Consider the following 12,810-nt stretch of genomic DNA (forward strand, 5'->3'; position numbering starts at 1 on the left):
AATGAAAAAATCAACATTAAAGTTTGAAATCAAATATAGGAAAAACTTATCAATCATTTTAATTAAAAAATTTTCAATTAATTTATCATATTATTAAATAATTATAGTCTAAAAAAAGTTTAAATATAAAATTTATTTGATAAAATCAAAATACAAATACAAATGAAGCAAACATAAAACTTTTTAAGTTCAAACTGCTCCATTTACATTTTTTTATTCGAATTTAATAAATAAATTCAAAAAACTCAAAATCATCAAAATCTTTTTTTTCTTCTAATTTTACTATTTAAATAATACTTTTTCCATATATTCTCTATCAGTTCCTAGGCATACACTCTAACATTGTTCTAATATTATTTTTACCTTTTCTAGGAGCAAAATAAGTTCCAGTATTTTAGTATAAAACTTTAAAGAAATAACTAATTCGTTTATTACTTATATCAAATGTTTGTAAATAAAATTGTCTTTGAAATATACATTTATATTAGAATGATCATTCTGAACCATCCTTGTTCTTTTCAAATCACCTTTAATATTGATATAGGTCTCACCAATTTTCCTTAGTCTCTTTCTTTCATTTGCTTTGCTTCTAGAAGTTGAAGGGCTAGGAGAGTAAAAATAATAAGATTCCTTAATTCAATTTTTATATCTATATTTAATGAGCTAGTACTTAATAATTTATTTAAATTATGAGCAAGTTGATTATTGAAAAGTTGTGATAAATTTTACATATAATTTAATTTTAAATTCAATTTTTATACCTTTATTTAAAGATTACACATAATTTATTAGATTTCGATTATAATTTGCTCAAATCCAATTTATGATATTTTTATATAATGAAAACTATATTAAGAATACTATAAAATAATAAAAGATTTACCTTACCTTTAATATAATTTGGGAATAGATATGGAATGAAAATATTTTACGATTCAATAAGGAAAGCAAAAATTAAAAAAAGAAGGGAAATACAACACTTGATTAAATAAGATAGTAGGATAGGCCATTCATATGAAGCAAAAATTACATCGTTATATGCAACTAGCGCAAAATTGGCCGAGCTATAACCTTGGAAAAAATTAATATTTTTTAATCTAGTTTTTATTTTTATATATTGGGAATAAATAAGTTATTATCCACCTCTAACTCAAAAATTTTGAAATTATCGAGTGGAACACTCTAATTCTAGACCGACAATATATTATGAATTTTTTAGTTGATCTTGATGCATGATTTGATGATAAAATCTGCTGATATTCTAACCAATTTATAATTTTATTGAGTGCCCATAATTTCTAAACATTTTCCTATTAGCATCACTGACACTTTCTGAGAATTTGACTTACCTTTTAGCACTATTCAATTTTAAGACTTTTCCCTTTCATATAGCCAAAGATTTTACTTTTAAATATTCTAAAAAATACCTTTTCTTCTCTGAAAAACTTTGGACTATTTTAATACATTCCAGATTTATTTTTTTGCTCATATTAGTCCTATTTGTTTGGAACCTTAATGTTGGAGGCTTTGTTTTGCTTTAGGATAAAAACATTTGATATAATGATTATGCCATTTTTGTCTTTACTTATATTCCACTTAGATTTTTTATCATTAAGGCTTGAACATCTTTATTCATCCACAAAGCAAGAATATAATGCCGTGGATCTTTTATTTTAAACAGAAATTTCTTCAATGGGGAATTACTTTTTTAGGGTTTTCAGATTAGATTTTTTTATTTATAGGAGTAGGTCATCACATTATCTAATCAAAATACTTTTTAAAAAATATAATAATAAATATAACAGATGAATATTTAATACTTATTATCAGATAAGTAAACACTTAAAAAACCATTTTAAACCTACATTTTTCTGAAAGGTTTGAATTGCAAAATTTAGTTTGAACTTTAATTGTAAATGATTAATTGCTTCTATTTCATAATATTATTATTCAAAATTAATAAAATTTACATATATATAATTAGGGATGTACCGATATTTTATATCGGATCGGGCCGATATTTCGCTCATTTTAAAATATCGGTTATCGGCAAATATTATAAAATTTTCCGATCCGATATAAAATGGCGCTTTTAACAAAATTTAAAAAAAGTTATATCTAAAAAACCATTTATTTTTATAAATAAAATCGAAATACATTTTTATGTTTAATTTTTTTAATAGAAATAATTAGTTAATAAACATTCTGCAATATAGTTATTTTTTTTCACATTCTGTTTAAAAAAGTGTTCATCTCTTCAGTTTCTGTTTTTAGTGATGCTTGTGATATTAACAGTCCCCATCACCGCCGACATATCTCTGATATAAAAAGAAATCTTCGATATATTAATTTTAAATATTAATTTCAAATTTCATAATATATTTTTTTATTACTAATTATGTAAATAGATTAATGTTATTACTTATTATATAAATAATAGCAATTGAATTGAATATAAACTATAACTGACCATTATAATATATTTAAATGACATATGTTATGGTATAGTAAAATTATAGATGTTGTACTAATAAAAAGTATATTAAAAATTAAAACCGGTATCTTTGCAGAATACAAAATTAGATATGATATCGGATCGGTTATCGGCCGATATCAATTTAATATCTGAAATATCGGATCGGATCGGCCTCCAAAAAGTGGTATCGGTACACCCCTATATATAATATAATCCTTACATTTTATAAAATAAATCCTTATAACTCATTTATTTTTCATTTAAAATATTGTCTTGCAAAATATTTTGCGAACTATTATAACGTTGAGCAGTATACTTTTATATAGTATCATCTAAATAGTTTTAAAAATAATAACGAGAATAAATTTAAATATTTAATATCTCAGGCGTGTTCTGGTTCGTCCTATTTTTGATATGGCCAAGCATATTTTGAATTAGGACATCCACACCCTATTTGAAAGGAAAAATAACGAGTACATTAAATAAATATTATTTTTTATTTATATGTTTTGTCGGTACAACTATAACTAATACATCGTGTTGTTAAACGTCTAAACTACCTAATTTTGAGACTAAAAATCGACTGACTTAGGTGGCTCAATGAGTCGAATGAGTTGGCTGGCTCTAGTTTAACTTTGACCCGAACTTTATTTATTTGTTATTCAAATATTTTAGGAATATAATAATATAGAAATGTGCCATTGCCAAATTTTGAGTGGAAAAATGGACCGATAATCAAGCTAGCTCGATGATCTACATGAGTTGCTATCTGAAGCGGCTTAGAATTCTTAGGTTGCTCACATGCTTATCTTAATTACAAGTAAATATGTTTAAAAAAACTACCAATCTCAGTTGTTATTGTTATTAAATATTATTAATAATAAAATAAATTTTATATAAGGACTCTTATTGAGTTTAAGGTGTATTTTTTTGAATATTTTTATTTTTTCCAAAGATATAAAAATTTAATAAAATTATACAAGAAATTATATTATTATGAGTGTAAATTATTTGGTAATTTAATATGGTTTATTATAAAATGTTAAATCTTTTCTATTTAAATATAATAAAATATCACAAATTTACACTTATAATAATATAATTCTTGTATAATTTTATTATAATGGAAAAATACCTCTTCAACCCAACCTAAGTAAGCCCTTACATAAAATTTATTTACATTTATGTTATTTTTAATAATGTTTGTATAACAATATCACTCAGGGGGGTAGAGTTTTTTAATATATAGTTAAAAATAAGAACATGAGTGACCTAGAGTTCTGAGTCGACTTAGATAGCGACTCATGGAGCTAGCTTAATTTTGAATCCATTTTTCCACTCAAAATATGGCAAGCACACTAATTCTATATTAGTATATTCTTATAATATTTAAATAAATAAATTTGGCTCAAAATTAGACTCGAGCCTACTCATCGGTTTGAGCCTGAGTCACATTTTACGAATCCAGTCTGAGGCAATATTTATACTCCGACTATAGTTCAGAATTTTAAAACTTGGCCGATTTAACAATGCTAAAAGTACTTAAATCTAGATAACCCCTTTCTTTTTATGGTGTTTAAAGGAAGCTATATAGGCAGCCAAATAGTCGACTATTTAGAAATAAGACGAACCATACGACCTCACTCTTTTTTAAAATATAACTAGATAAAATTTATTATATTTTAGCATTTGCAAGTACAACCATCCAACCTTTCACATCATCGATTGAAGATATAAAAGTATAAGATAAAAATTTGGTTATATGCTGATTAAAATAATCTTCAGTCAGTTAATAATGATTAATATTAATATAAGTTAAATTTCCATTTTACAACATCCTTTTCTACGATTGATATTATATTTTTCCAATGCATATTAATAAAAAATTAACCCCTATAGAGCGAATTTAAAGATAATAAGGAATCCCTAAAATATATTTGTGCAGATGGTCATAATTGTCCCACACCTCCAGATTCTGATACCAAGCCAGTTGCCACAATATCAACATCAAATTCCTTATCAGCTAACGATAATGCAGCCACGCCTGACAACTCAGCTGGTAGTTTTTTTATGTATAAAACTTTATGTGTTTGATGATATCTAATCACCTTTTACTATTTTGAATATATTAAAGTATTGGAAACATTTATATAACTCTTTATTTATTTTATGCTCTTTATTTATTTTATGTGTATGTTAAATTGAATTTCTGTTCATTATCTTTTATTTTTCAAAAAACTTAAAGACGTTGAAGTCAGGATAAAAGTGGAACAATCCGAAAATTTTGAACAACCTTCCATATCTTCGCCACTCAATTTTGATTCGATGTCTAGCTATAACTTAATTTCACCAGGCTCTAATACAGATATGTTATTACCAGATAGTCTTTTTTCTCCTATAGGTATTATTTATTTATATGAATTAATATATTAAATTATATATATTTTTATTAAATTTTACCTTAAAAACTAAATTAAATTTAGCGCAATGATTTAAATAACGTTCCATTTAGCCCATTCGCCCAACCTTCTCATGTGTCGTTTCATTAAAAATTATCCCACCCATCCATTTTTAGAAATTATATGATTGGTTGGTTTTATTTATTTATTTAATATATTTTTGTCCTTTCCTTTGAGATCTTTTTAAATGGAAAATGAAATTAATGAGAATGATCTTATGGCAATAAAAAAATGAGAAAGATATTATCACCAAATCCATAAAAGAACCTTCATTTCAACTTAAAACAACTTCCAAAGCAAGATTGTTCAAACTATCATTACCTTGAATATGTTTCATCCATAAACTCTCATGACCTTGGATACTTTTCATCCATGTTAATAGTTAAGAAAATATTAACATCTTATTTAACAGAGGGCCCTGCATTTCTTGGATCTAAGAAAATTGCACTGGGCTCGGGGAAAAAACTAAAAAATAATGTTTTCACTGCTTTATTAAAATGAAATGAGAATTAATATTTTTATAGGATTATAAGACAAAGCAATTAATCATTTTATTTATGCTATCAGGCTCTGCCTTAATAATAAATAGTAGGCAGGTATTGTGCTTAAAAATTATCAGGCTGGGTTCGGGTGAGAAATAGAGTCAATCATGAGTTTTTATTGGGTTATTCATTTTAACTAATATTAAGTTTTTTTAATTGAAATTCCCATAAAAATATGGTTTTTAGAAATCAAGATAAAGCTTTTAAATAATAACCATAATCCAGTTATATGGAGTTGAAGTTTAAATGGATTAGGCAATATTTGCTTTACTGAAAAATTATAAATGATGCAATTTTATATAAATTTAGTCTTGACTGTCATTAGATCTAGATAAGGGATTTTTTTAAGTCTTAACCTGGTGATAAGAAAGATCTGTTAGCCTAAGAGCTACCTCGGCTTCATAATATGCAGAAAACGTTAAAACAAAGAAATTTGTATTTATAAGCTAAAAAATATATAGATATTTATGAATTAATATGTATAATTGGTTATTGATTGTTTCCTGTATTTCATTTTTAAGGCTATATTCTCCATATTGTAGAATGGAGAAAAATAACATACTGACAATCGATTAAAATTCATTTAAGGATTTTCTAAGGTACGGAATTTTAACATCTTTAGACTAGCAATTAAGGATGTAGTTTGTAGAGTAACATAAAAAGCGAAAAAAAATTTAAAAACCATGAAAATGATCATTATTATTTATTCTAACAAATGGACGATAAGAGAAAATTAAGGATAAATGTAGTTTGAATTATTTTGAGATGGGTCATTGTGTCACTAAGATTTGAGTCAGCTTGAGCTTTACGTTGGTGAGATATTTTGCTGACTGATTTAACTAATATAATGTTTTCACAAAAAATTAATTCATGGATATTTTTGAAATGTAGCAATATGTCGGAGTTAGCATTGTTTTGTGTGATTTGAGTAATACGTAAGATTAAATTAGATATAGAATATTTTATAAAGGTTCAGAACCAAGGGGAATAATATAATCGAACTTTATTTATTAAGATCTGCTAGGGAGTCATTCCATATAAAATCAATAACTTCACAACCCGATCATCTCAGATTTTGCTAAAATTTACTATATAAGTTAATGAAGTGTTTTAACTGACGAATCCAAAATATTCGCCTTTTAACTCTACTAGAAGTGGATATAGCTCTGCTTGGTCATTTTTCGAAAGAAAATGATTTTTTTAAATTGGGATAACTTTAATATTATAACTATATATATATATATATATCATGGCTATAGCCCTAAGTAAACTTTTCCACGTATTTTAATTATTTAATTTATAAATTTTTTTAAAATTGTGTTCAAAAATTTTTAATTTATTTTTTTAAATGTTTGCATAAATTTCTTTTCCAAATTTCAGATATTTTGTAAAGAGTACCAAGAACTCTTCATGTAAAAACTTTCAGAGTTGTAAGAATGTATGAAAAATACTTAAAATAAAAATATCGCTAGATGGCGTTAATTATTTTAAATTGCATAAAATTTAATTTAAATATAAGTTAATCTACCTTTTTTTTATTACATAATATAATATTTGTTGAAAAAAATTGCATTTTGGCACAAAAATAGAATTTCCGCTAGATAACGCAAGTAATTTAAAATAGCTAAAAGCCTCATTTTTGTAAAATATGTCAGTTGATATTTTTATTTATTCGATAATTATGTTCTTCCTATAGTGGTCAAAATGTTGACGACAGTTAGAATACCATTTTTCGGAAGAATAAGAATATCAGGTATTAACGGATAATAAAAGGAATTAGAAGGTCCATTAGAGTGTAAAAATATTACCTTTACCTCATCAGCACTACTATTCGCTACAATATAGGCCACCCATCAGTCATTATCAAAATAGCATGTTACATCCCATTTTATATCATAGGTTGATATCTCGCCTATTCGATTTTGAATATTTTGTTATTAGTGCTGATGACGTAAAGGTAATATTTTTACACCCTAATGGACCTTCTAATTTTTTTTATTTTCCTACCTGATCTTAGCCATCCGAAAAATGATATTCTAACTGTCATTAACCTTTTGACCACTACCAGAAGAACTTGTAATTTAACTCGCGAAGAATCTCAAATAGCCATATACAAATTAAATTTAAGGAAATCAATATAACTAAGCATCTATACTATTAGTAATTTTACAAAAATGAGGTTTTTATCTATTTTAAATTACTTGCGCTATCTAGCGGAAATTTTATTTTTGTGACAAAATGCTATTTTATTAAACAAATATTATATTATGGAATATAAAAAAGGTAGATTGACATATATTTTCAAAAATTAAGTTATTAAGCTATTGAAATTATTAACGCCATGTAGCAGCATTTTTATTTAAGCATTTTTCCTACTTAACTTTTTTTTTACCACTCTGAAATTTTTTATATAAACAGTTCTTGGTAATCTTTACAAAATATCTGAAATTTGGATAAAAATTTTTATAAATTAAAAATTAATTTTACTTAAAATACGTGGAAGAGTTTGCTTAGAACTATAAAATGAGCCATGATAGATATATATAGTGCATCTAATATTAAAGTTATCCCAATTTTAAAAAATTATTTTTTTCGAAAAATGACCAAGCAGAGTTAAGGGCTAATTGGGATTCACTTCATTATTTTATATACCAAATTTTAGCAAAATCTGAGGTCGGGTTGTAAAGTGATTGATTTGATATGGAATGACCTTAGGGGAATAGTATATCTATCATAAGAAATTATTAAGATTAATACTATTTTTTATTTTGATCAAAAACCTAAGGGTAACATTTGCACAGCACAACTCGTTTTTTTAAATTTTGGGTTTCATATTTTCCCCCGGATTTTTCTTAAAAAAATTTGTGTAATCTGGCCGGGCGAGCAGGTCTCTTATTTTTATAATATATAAAGTAAAAAATAAATTTAAAATCAAAGGATCGTTCATTATCAAAATGATTTCGATCACGATCTTGGTTTTAAACCAAAATTATCGATCCAGGAAATTTTCTAAAATAACGATCGGATTCAGGATTGTCGATAATTTAATCACGGTCTTTTAACAAATCTGTAATTTTTTAAGAAGATATCTTATTTATTAATTTAAACTCATTAAAAAATCATTAACCATTTTTAAATATCTATATATAGATAGCAAATCATTTAACGTTAATGGCCAAGGGTGCCTTCCTTTTGAGGATCTTCTTGGAAGTCCTTCTACCGACCATTCCCTCCTAGATGATATTATGCCATCTATCATGCCAATTAATCATCAAATTCATAATTGTAACCAAAATTCTGGTTTAAATGGATTGGACATTGATCAACTTCTCTCTCAAACTAATATGACTTCTGCTTTAATTAAAGGTATTTAGATATATTTTAAAATATTAATAATCTAAATGATAAACACATTTAGATATGTCTATGCTTTCCTAATTAATGCTCAGTTTACATTAAAACCATGTTATACTTAATTTATAATGGAAGATGAAATATAAAAAGTTTTATTAATTTTTATCACAAATATTATAAAATATAATTAATTATCAGTTAAATTCAGTTTCAAACATTGCATTTTTGGGTATAAAATAAATATAAAAATTTTAAATTTTGATTATAATCCAAAGAAATTTAAACCAAAATCCTAAATATATTTTAATATTATATAAGTCATCCGAATCTATGTTTATTTTTTTAAAAAGCTGAACATACCGATGATATTTTTAATCTTGCCAACCTTTCCTCTTCTTCAATCGGTGGATCTATGAAATTGTCCACTTCACTTGTAACTAAATTTTATAAAAATAATTTATTTTATATTTATTACAGTTGTTAACTATTCATATGAAATTTTAAAATATCCTTTGTTTTTTAAATTATACCCAGCAATTTTTATAATATTTTCCCATGACAGAATTTAAAATTTCAATCTCCTACTATCAATAATACTACATCTATATCCTCATCAAATATTTCCCAAATGCAACAATTCATGAAAAATCAAACCTTATCCCATTACGCTGAAACAACAGCAGAGGACAACAATAATAGAAAATGGTTTGAAGTGTGTATTGTCGGTACAAATAATTGTGTGGTGACTAATTACAAAATTCCTAATCATATATATGTAAAATACTTAGTTTTGTAGTTTTTATATACCTCTTAGTCAATAAAATATATGAATAAGATTGTTCTTATGGGAACATCCATCTTAAGCATTACCAACAATTTTGAATTATTCTATTCATAATGTTATTTACATTAAAGTTGTAAAAATAATAATAAGTACATTAATTGAAAAATATTGAGAATGCTATTATGTTTTATATTTTGGCTTACCTTTCAAAACTAGATTTTTTATATCATTCATAAATTTTGAAAAAAGTTCCTAAACTTATAATAATATATACGATAACATAATACAGAGAACCTCATCAAACAGCAATGACCCTTCCAAAATTCAAAACTCTAGCATAACATCTTCAATCAAAGATGGTGGAGATATTGCTAATCCCACTTTTCAGACTCTTCAACCAGCTACGGCTTATAAATTTAGGGTTGCTGCTATCAATTCTTGTGGACGTGGTCCTTTTTCGGAGGTAGCAGCCTTCAAGACTTGCGTCCCTGGGTTTCCAGGGGCTCCTTCTTCCATTAAGATCACGAAGGTTTTTTTTATCATAATCATAACTAGGGAAGGATCTTGAACTAAGTTTATTATGTAAATCAATTATTATATCTAAGCATTAATATATTCTCTATAATATTATCATCTATATATGTATAGTAGTGATAATATAAACTTGAGTACCAAAACACTTTTCATTGCTAACTTAACAAATTATCCTGAAATTTGATAAACTATAATGTTAATATACTCCTAATCACACATAATAGGAGTTTGGTAATAGTATTGTAAAGTGAAGCAAACTGGAGCCATTATAAATATTATAATGATCTATTATAATTAATTATGGAACGTTCATGACTCAATCACTGTTCACTTTGAGTTTATCAAGTTCCATTCGATGTCTGAAATTTAAAATATTGAAATATCTATATTTTTTATCATTTTTTACAACTTGGCTGTAAGGGGTAGCTATATGAACCATATCAGATTAGTGTTGCTATCATTTTATGTTTTTCATTGTATTGGCTATTACTTCAACCAAGTTAGAGAAATATATTTTTCCATGAAGTTCATATCCACACCTCAAAGTACATAATATAATTTAAATCATAATATAAATGTTTCATTAGCGCAAATCACATTATAACAAACATTATTTTTGAGAATTAAAATTTTTTGCATGATAGGTATGTTTGAAAAAAATACCATTTTTGCTTTCATAGCACTCAATCATTAAATTTTAACAGACTTTTATAGTGTATTATATGTAGTGCATTTATTCGATTCCTATGTACTATATTACACTACTCTCAATTTTTCTCATTAAGTCGTCGGAAGGAGCTCATTTAGCCTGGGACCCGCCTCAAAACTCTGCCGGAAAAATTACCGAATATTCCGTATACCTCGCCATTCGCAATTCTAATAATAACGCGATTCCCACTATTAATCAAGCCAATAATGCAAATAATCTGCAGCAACAATTAGCTTTTGTGAGAGTTTATTCTGGCGCTTTTCCCTCTTGCCTTGTTCATAATACAGTCCTGGCCAATGCTCAGATAGACTGTTCTGCTTCTTCTAATAAGCCAGCTATAATTTTTAGGATAGCTGCTCGTAATGATAAGGGTTATGGTCCAGCCACACAGGTTAGATGGCTTCAAGGTTTGTAATTACGCTTTTATTACTTCATATGAGTTTTATTTTGCTATTTTTAATATATTGAATAAAATTTTGTTGAAATGTTAAAAATAAAATTAACAATTATCACTATTCAATTTTAAAATTATTCTGCTACAATAATTTAAATCTGAAATATGCAGAGGGAAGTCAAATTTTTAGACTAACTAGGCCTAGATTTGAAATTATTTTATGATTTTTCTGTATTTTGTAAATTGTATAAGACACAAAGGAATGTTATTAATCCATTATATGATAACTGGCTAATTGATATAGTTTTTAAAGAAATTGAAAACTCGGCCCTGGTCTTATTTAATAAAATTCAAATGTTTAGCCTGAATTTAAAATTATCCCATTTTATGGGCTAGTTTGTATGTAGCCAGGATTAAGAAGACGGGAACCACTATTACATTAGTTGTTTTCTCATTTTATTGGAGGCCTTTAAGTTCATATTGCAGGCCCAATATTTTTGGTTTTTTCTAAAAAAATTTAATATATAGTTATTTTAAAAATTATTAAATGGGCGAGAACTAAAGGTCTTTGTCCACATTGCAATTTAATATTAGGGAAATTTTGATAATCTGAAAGATAAAAACATAGATAATTATATATTCAATTTTAATCAACACAGAATCTACATCTGTTAATTTTTCTCCATCTAACATCAAAAGACCTTTGCCAGTGAATCAGAAGTACATTTATACAAAATATTTAATAATTATTTTATAAAAATAGTATTACTATTAGTAAAAGGAAGAAAACGGAAAACCTATTTTAAATGAAGTTTAATAAGCTATAATATATGACTGTAATTTTTTAGCTTATATAAATAAATATCAATGTCAAAATATTTGCCTCAAATTTGTAAGCATGTAAATTATATTTCCTCAATTAAAAATTAGTTGTGCTGATAATATATATAATTCTCTGTATACTACTGTAAAATTATATCAATGCCTTTACAAATATATATTTATGATTACATATTTATTGTTTACTTTATAGTCTTCCTTTTTAAGAATTTTGAATAAATGACATAATAAATTTTGGTTATGAAACGTTTTTAAGCTATGAAAATGATGGATGGTCATAATTACTTGAAAAAATATAATTATTATAATTACTAAATCCTTTTCTAAAAACGGCAATTAATTACTACATGTAATCGTGATTAGAGGTTTGCAATGCCCGGTACCCGGTTTGGTAACTTCTGAAAAAATTTATTTGGACCGGGCCAAGTAAATTATTGGGCTGGATTATTATAGAATTTAAATTTTTAAAATATAAAGTGTAATGTTTTTAATTTAATCAATTCCCAATATTATAAATATATGTTTATTTTCGTGTTTAACTAAATAATCTCGAGTTAGGCCTTGTATTTGAAAACCCCTTCTCAGGCTGGAATCTTAATTAAAAATTGGAAACGGGCCAGACAAAACTAAATTCCAATTAGCAAAAATACCAATTGGATATTTGGATTATTAGTATACTTTAATTCCTTATTCATCTTTGCACAAATAATAAAAACAT

General features: G+C 25.8%; 1 protein-coding gene across 3 annotated transcripts in view; it reads left to right on the forward strand.

Annotated features, from left to right (window-relative positions):
* The window catches only part of LOC135923383 (host cell factor 2-like), a 53,009-nt gene extending 40,788 nt beyond the window's left edge, over positions 1-12,221 (forward strand). For 2 of the 3 annotated variants that reach the window (XM_065458088.1, XM_065458090.1), the window contains 10 exons: positions 4,163-4,215; positions 4,376-4,535; positions 4,722-4,877; positions 8,628-8,843; positions 9,182-9,264; positions 9,394-9,606; positions 9,905-10,144; positions 10,935-11,265; positions 11,912-11,972; positions 12,016-12,221. In XM_065458088.1, coding sequence (XP_065314160.1) covers positions 4,163-4,215; positions 4,376-4,535; positions 4,722-4,877; positions 8,628-8,843; positions 9,182-9,264; positions 9,394-9,606; positions 9,905-10,144; positions 10,935-11,265; positions 11,912-11,972; positions 12,016-12,058 — 1,556 coding nt within the window. In that variant the 3' untranslated portion in view covers positions 12,059-12,221. The remainder of the gene's footprint in view (positions 1-4,162; positions 4,216-4,375; positions 4,536-4,721; positions 4,878-8,627; positions 8,844-9,181; positions 9,265-9,393; positions 9,607-9,904; positions 10,145-10,934; positions 11,266-11,911; positions 11,973-12,015) is intronic. The other variant, XM_065458089.1, reaches the window with a different exon arrangement.
* The last annotated feature ends 589 nt before the right edge of the window (positions 12,222-12,810 follow it).

The sequence above is a fragment of the Gordionus sp. m RMFG-2023 genome, chromosome 2, assembly GCF_954871325.1.
Source record: "Gordionus sp. m RMFG-2023 chromosome 2, tfGorSpeb1-WG-v2, whole genome shotgun sequence".
NCBI classification, from domain to species: Eukaryota; Metazoa; Nematomorpha; class Gordioida; order Chordodea; family Parachordodidae; genus Gordionus; species Gordionus sp. m RMFG-2023.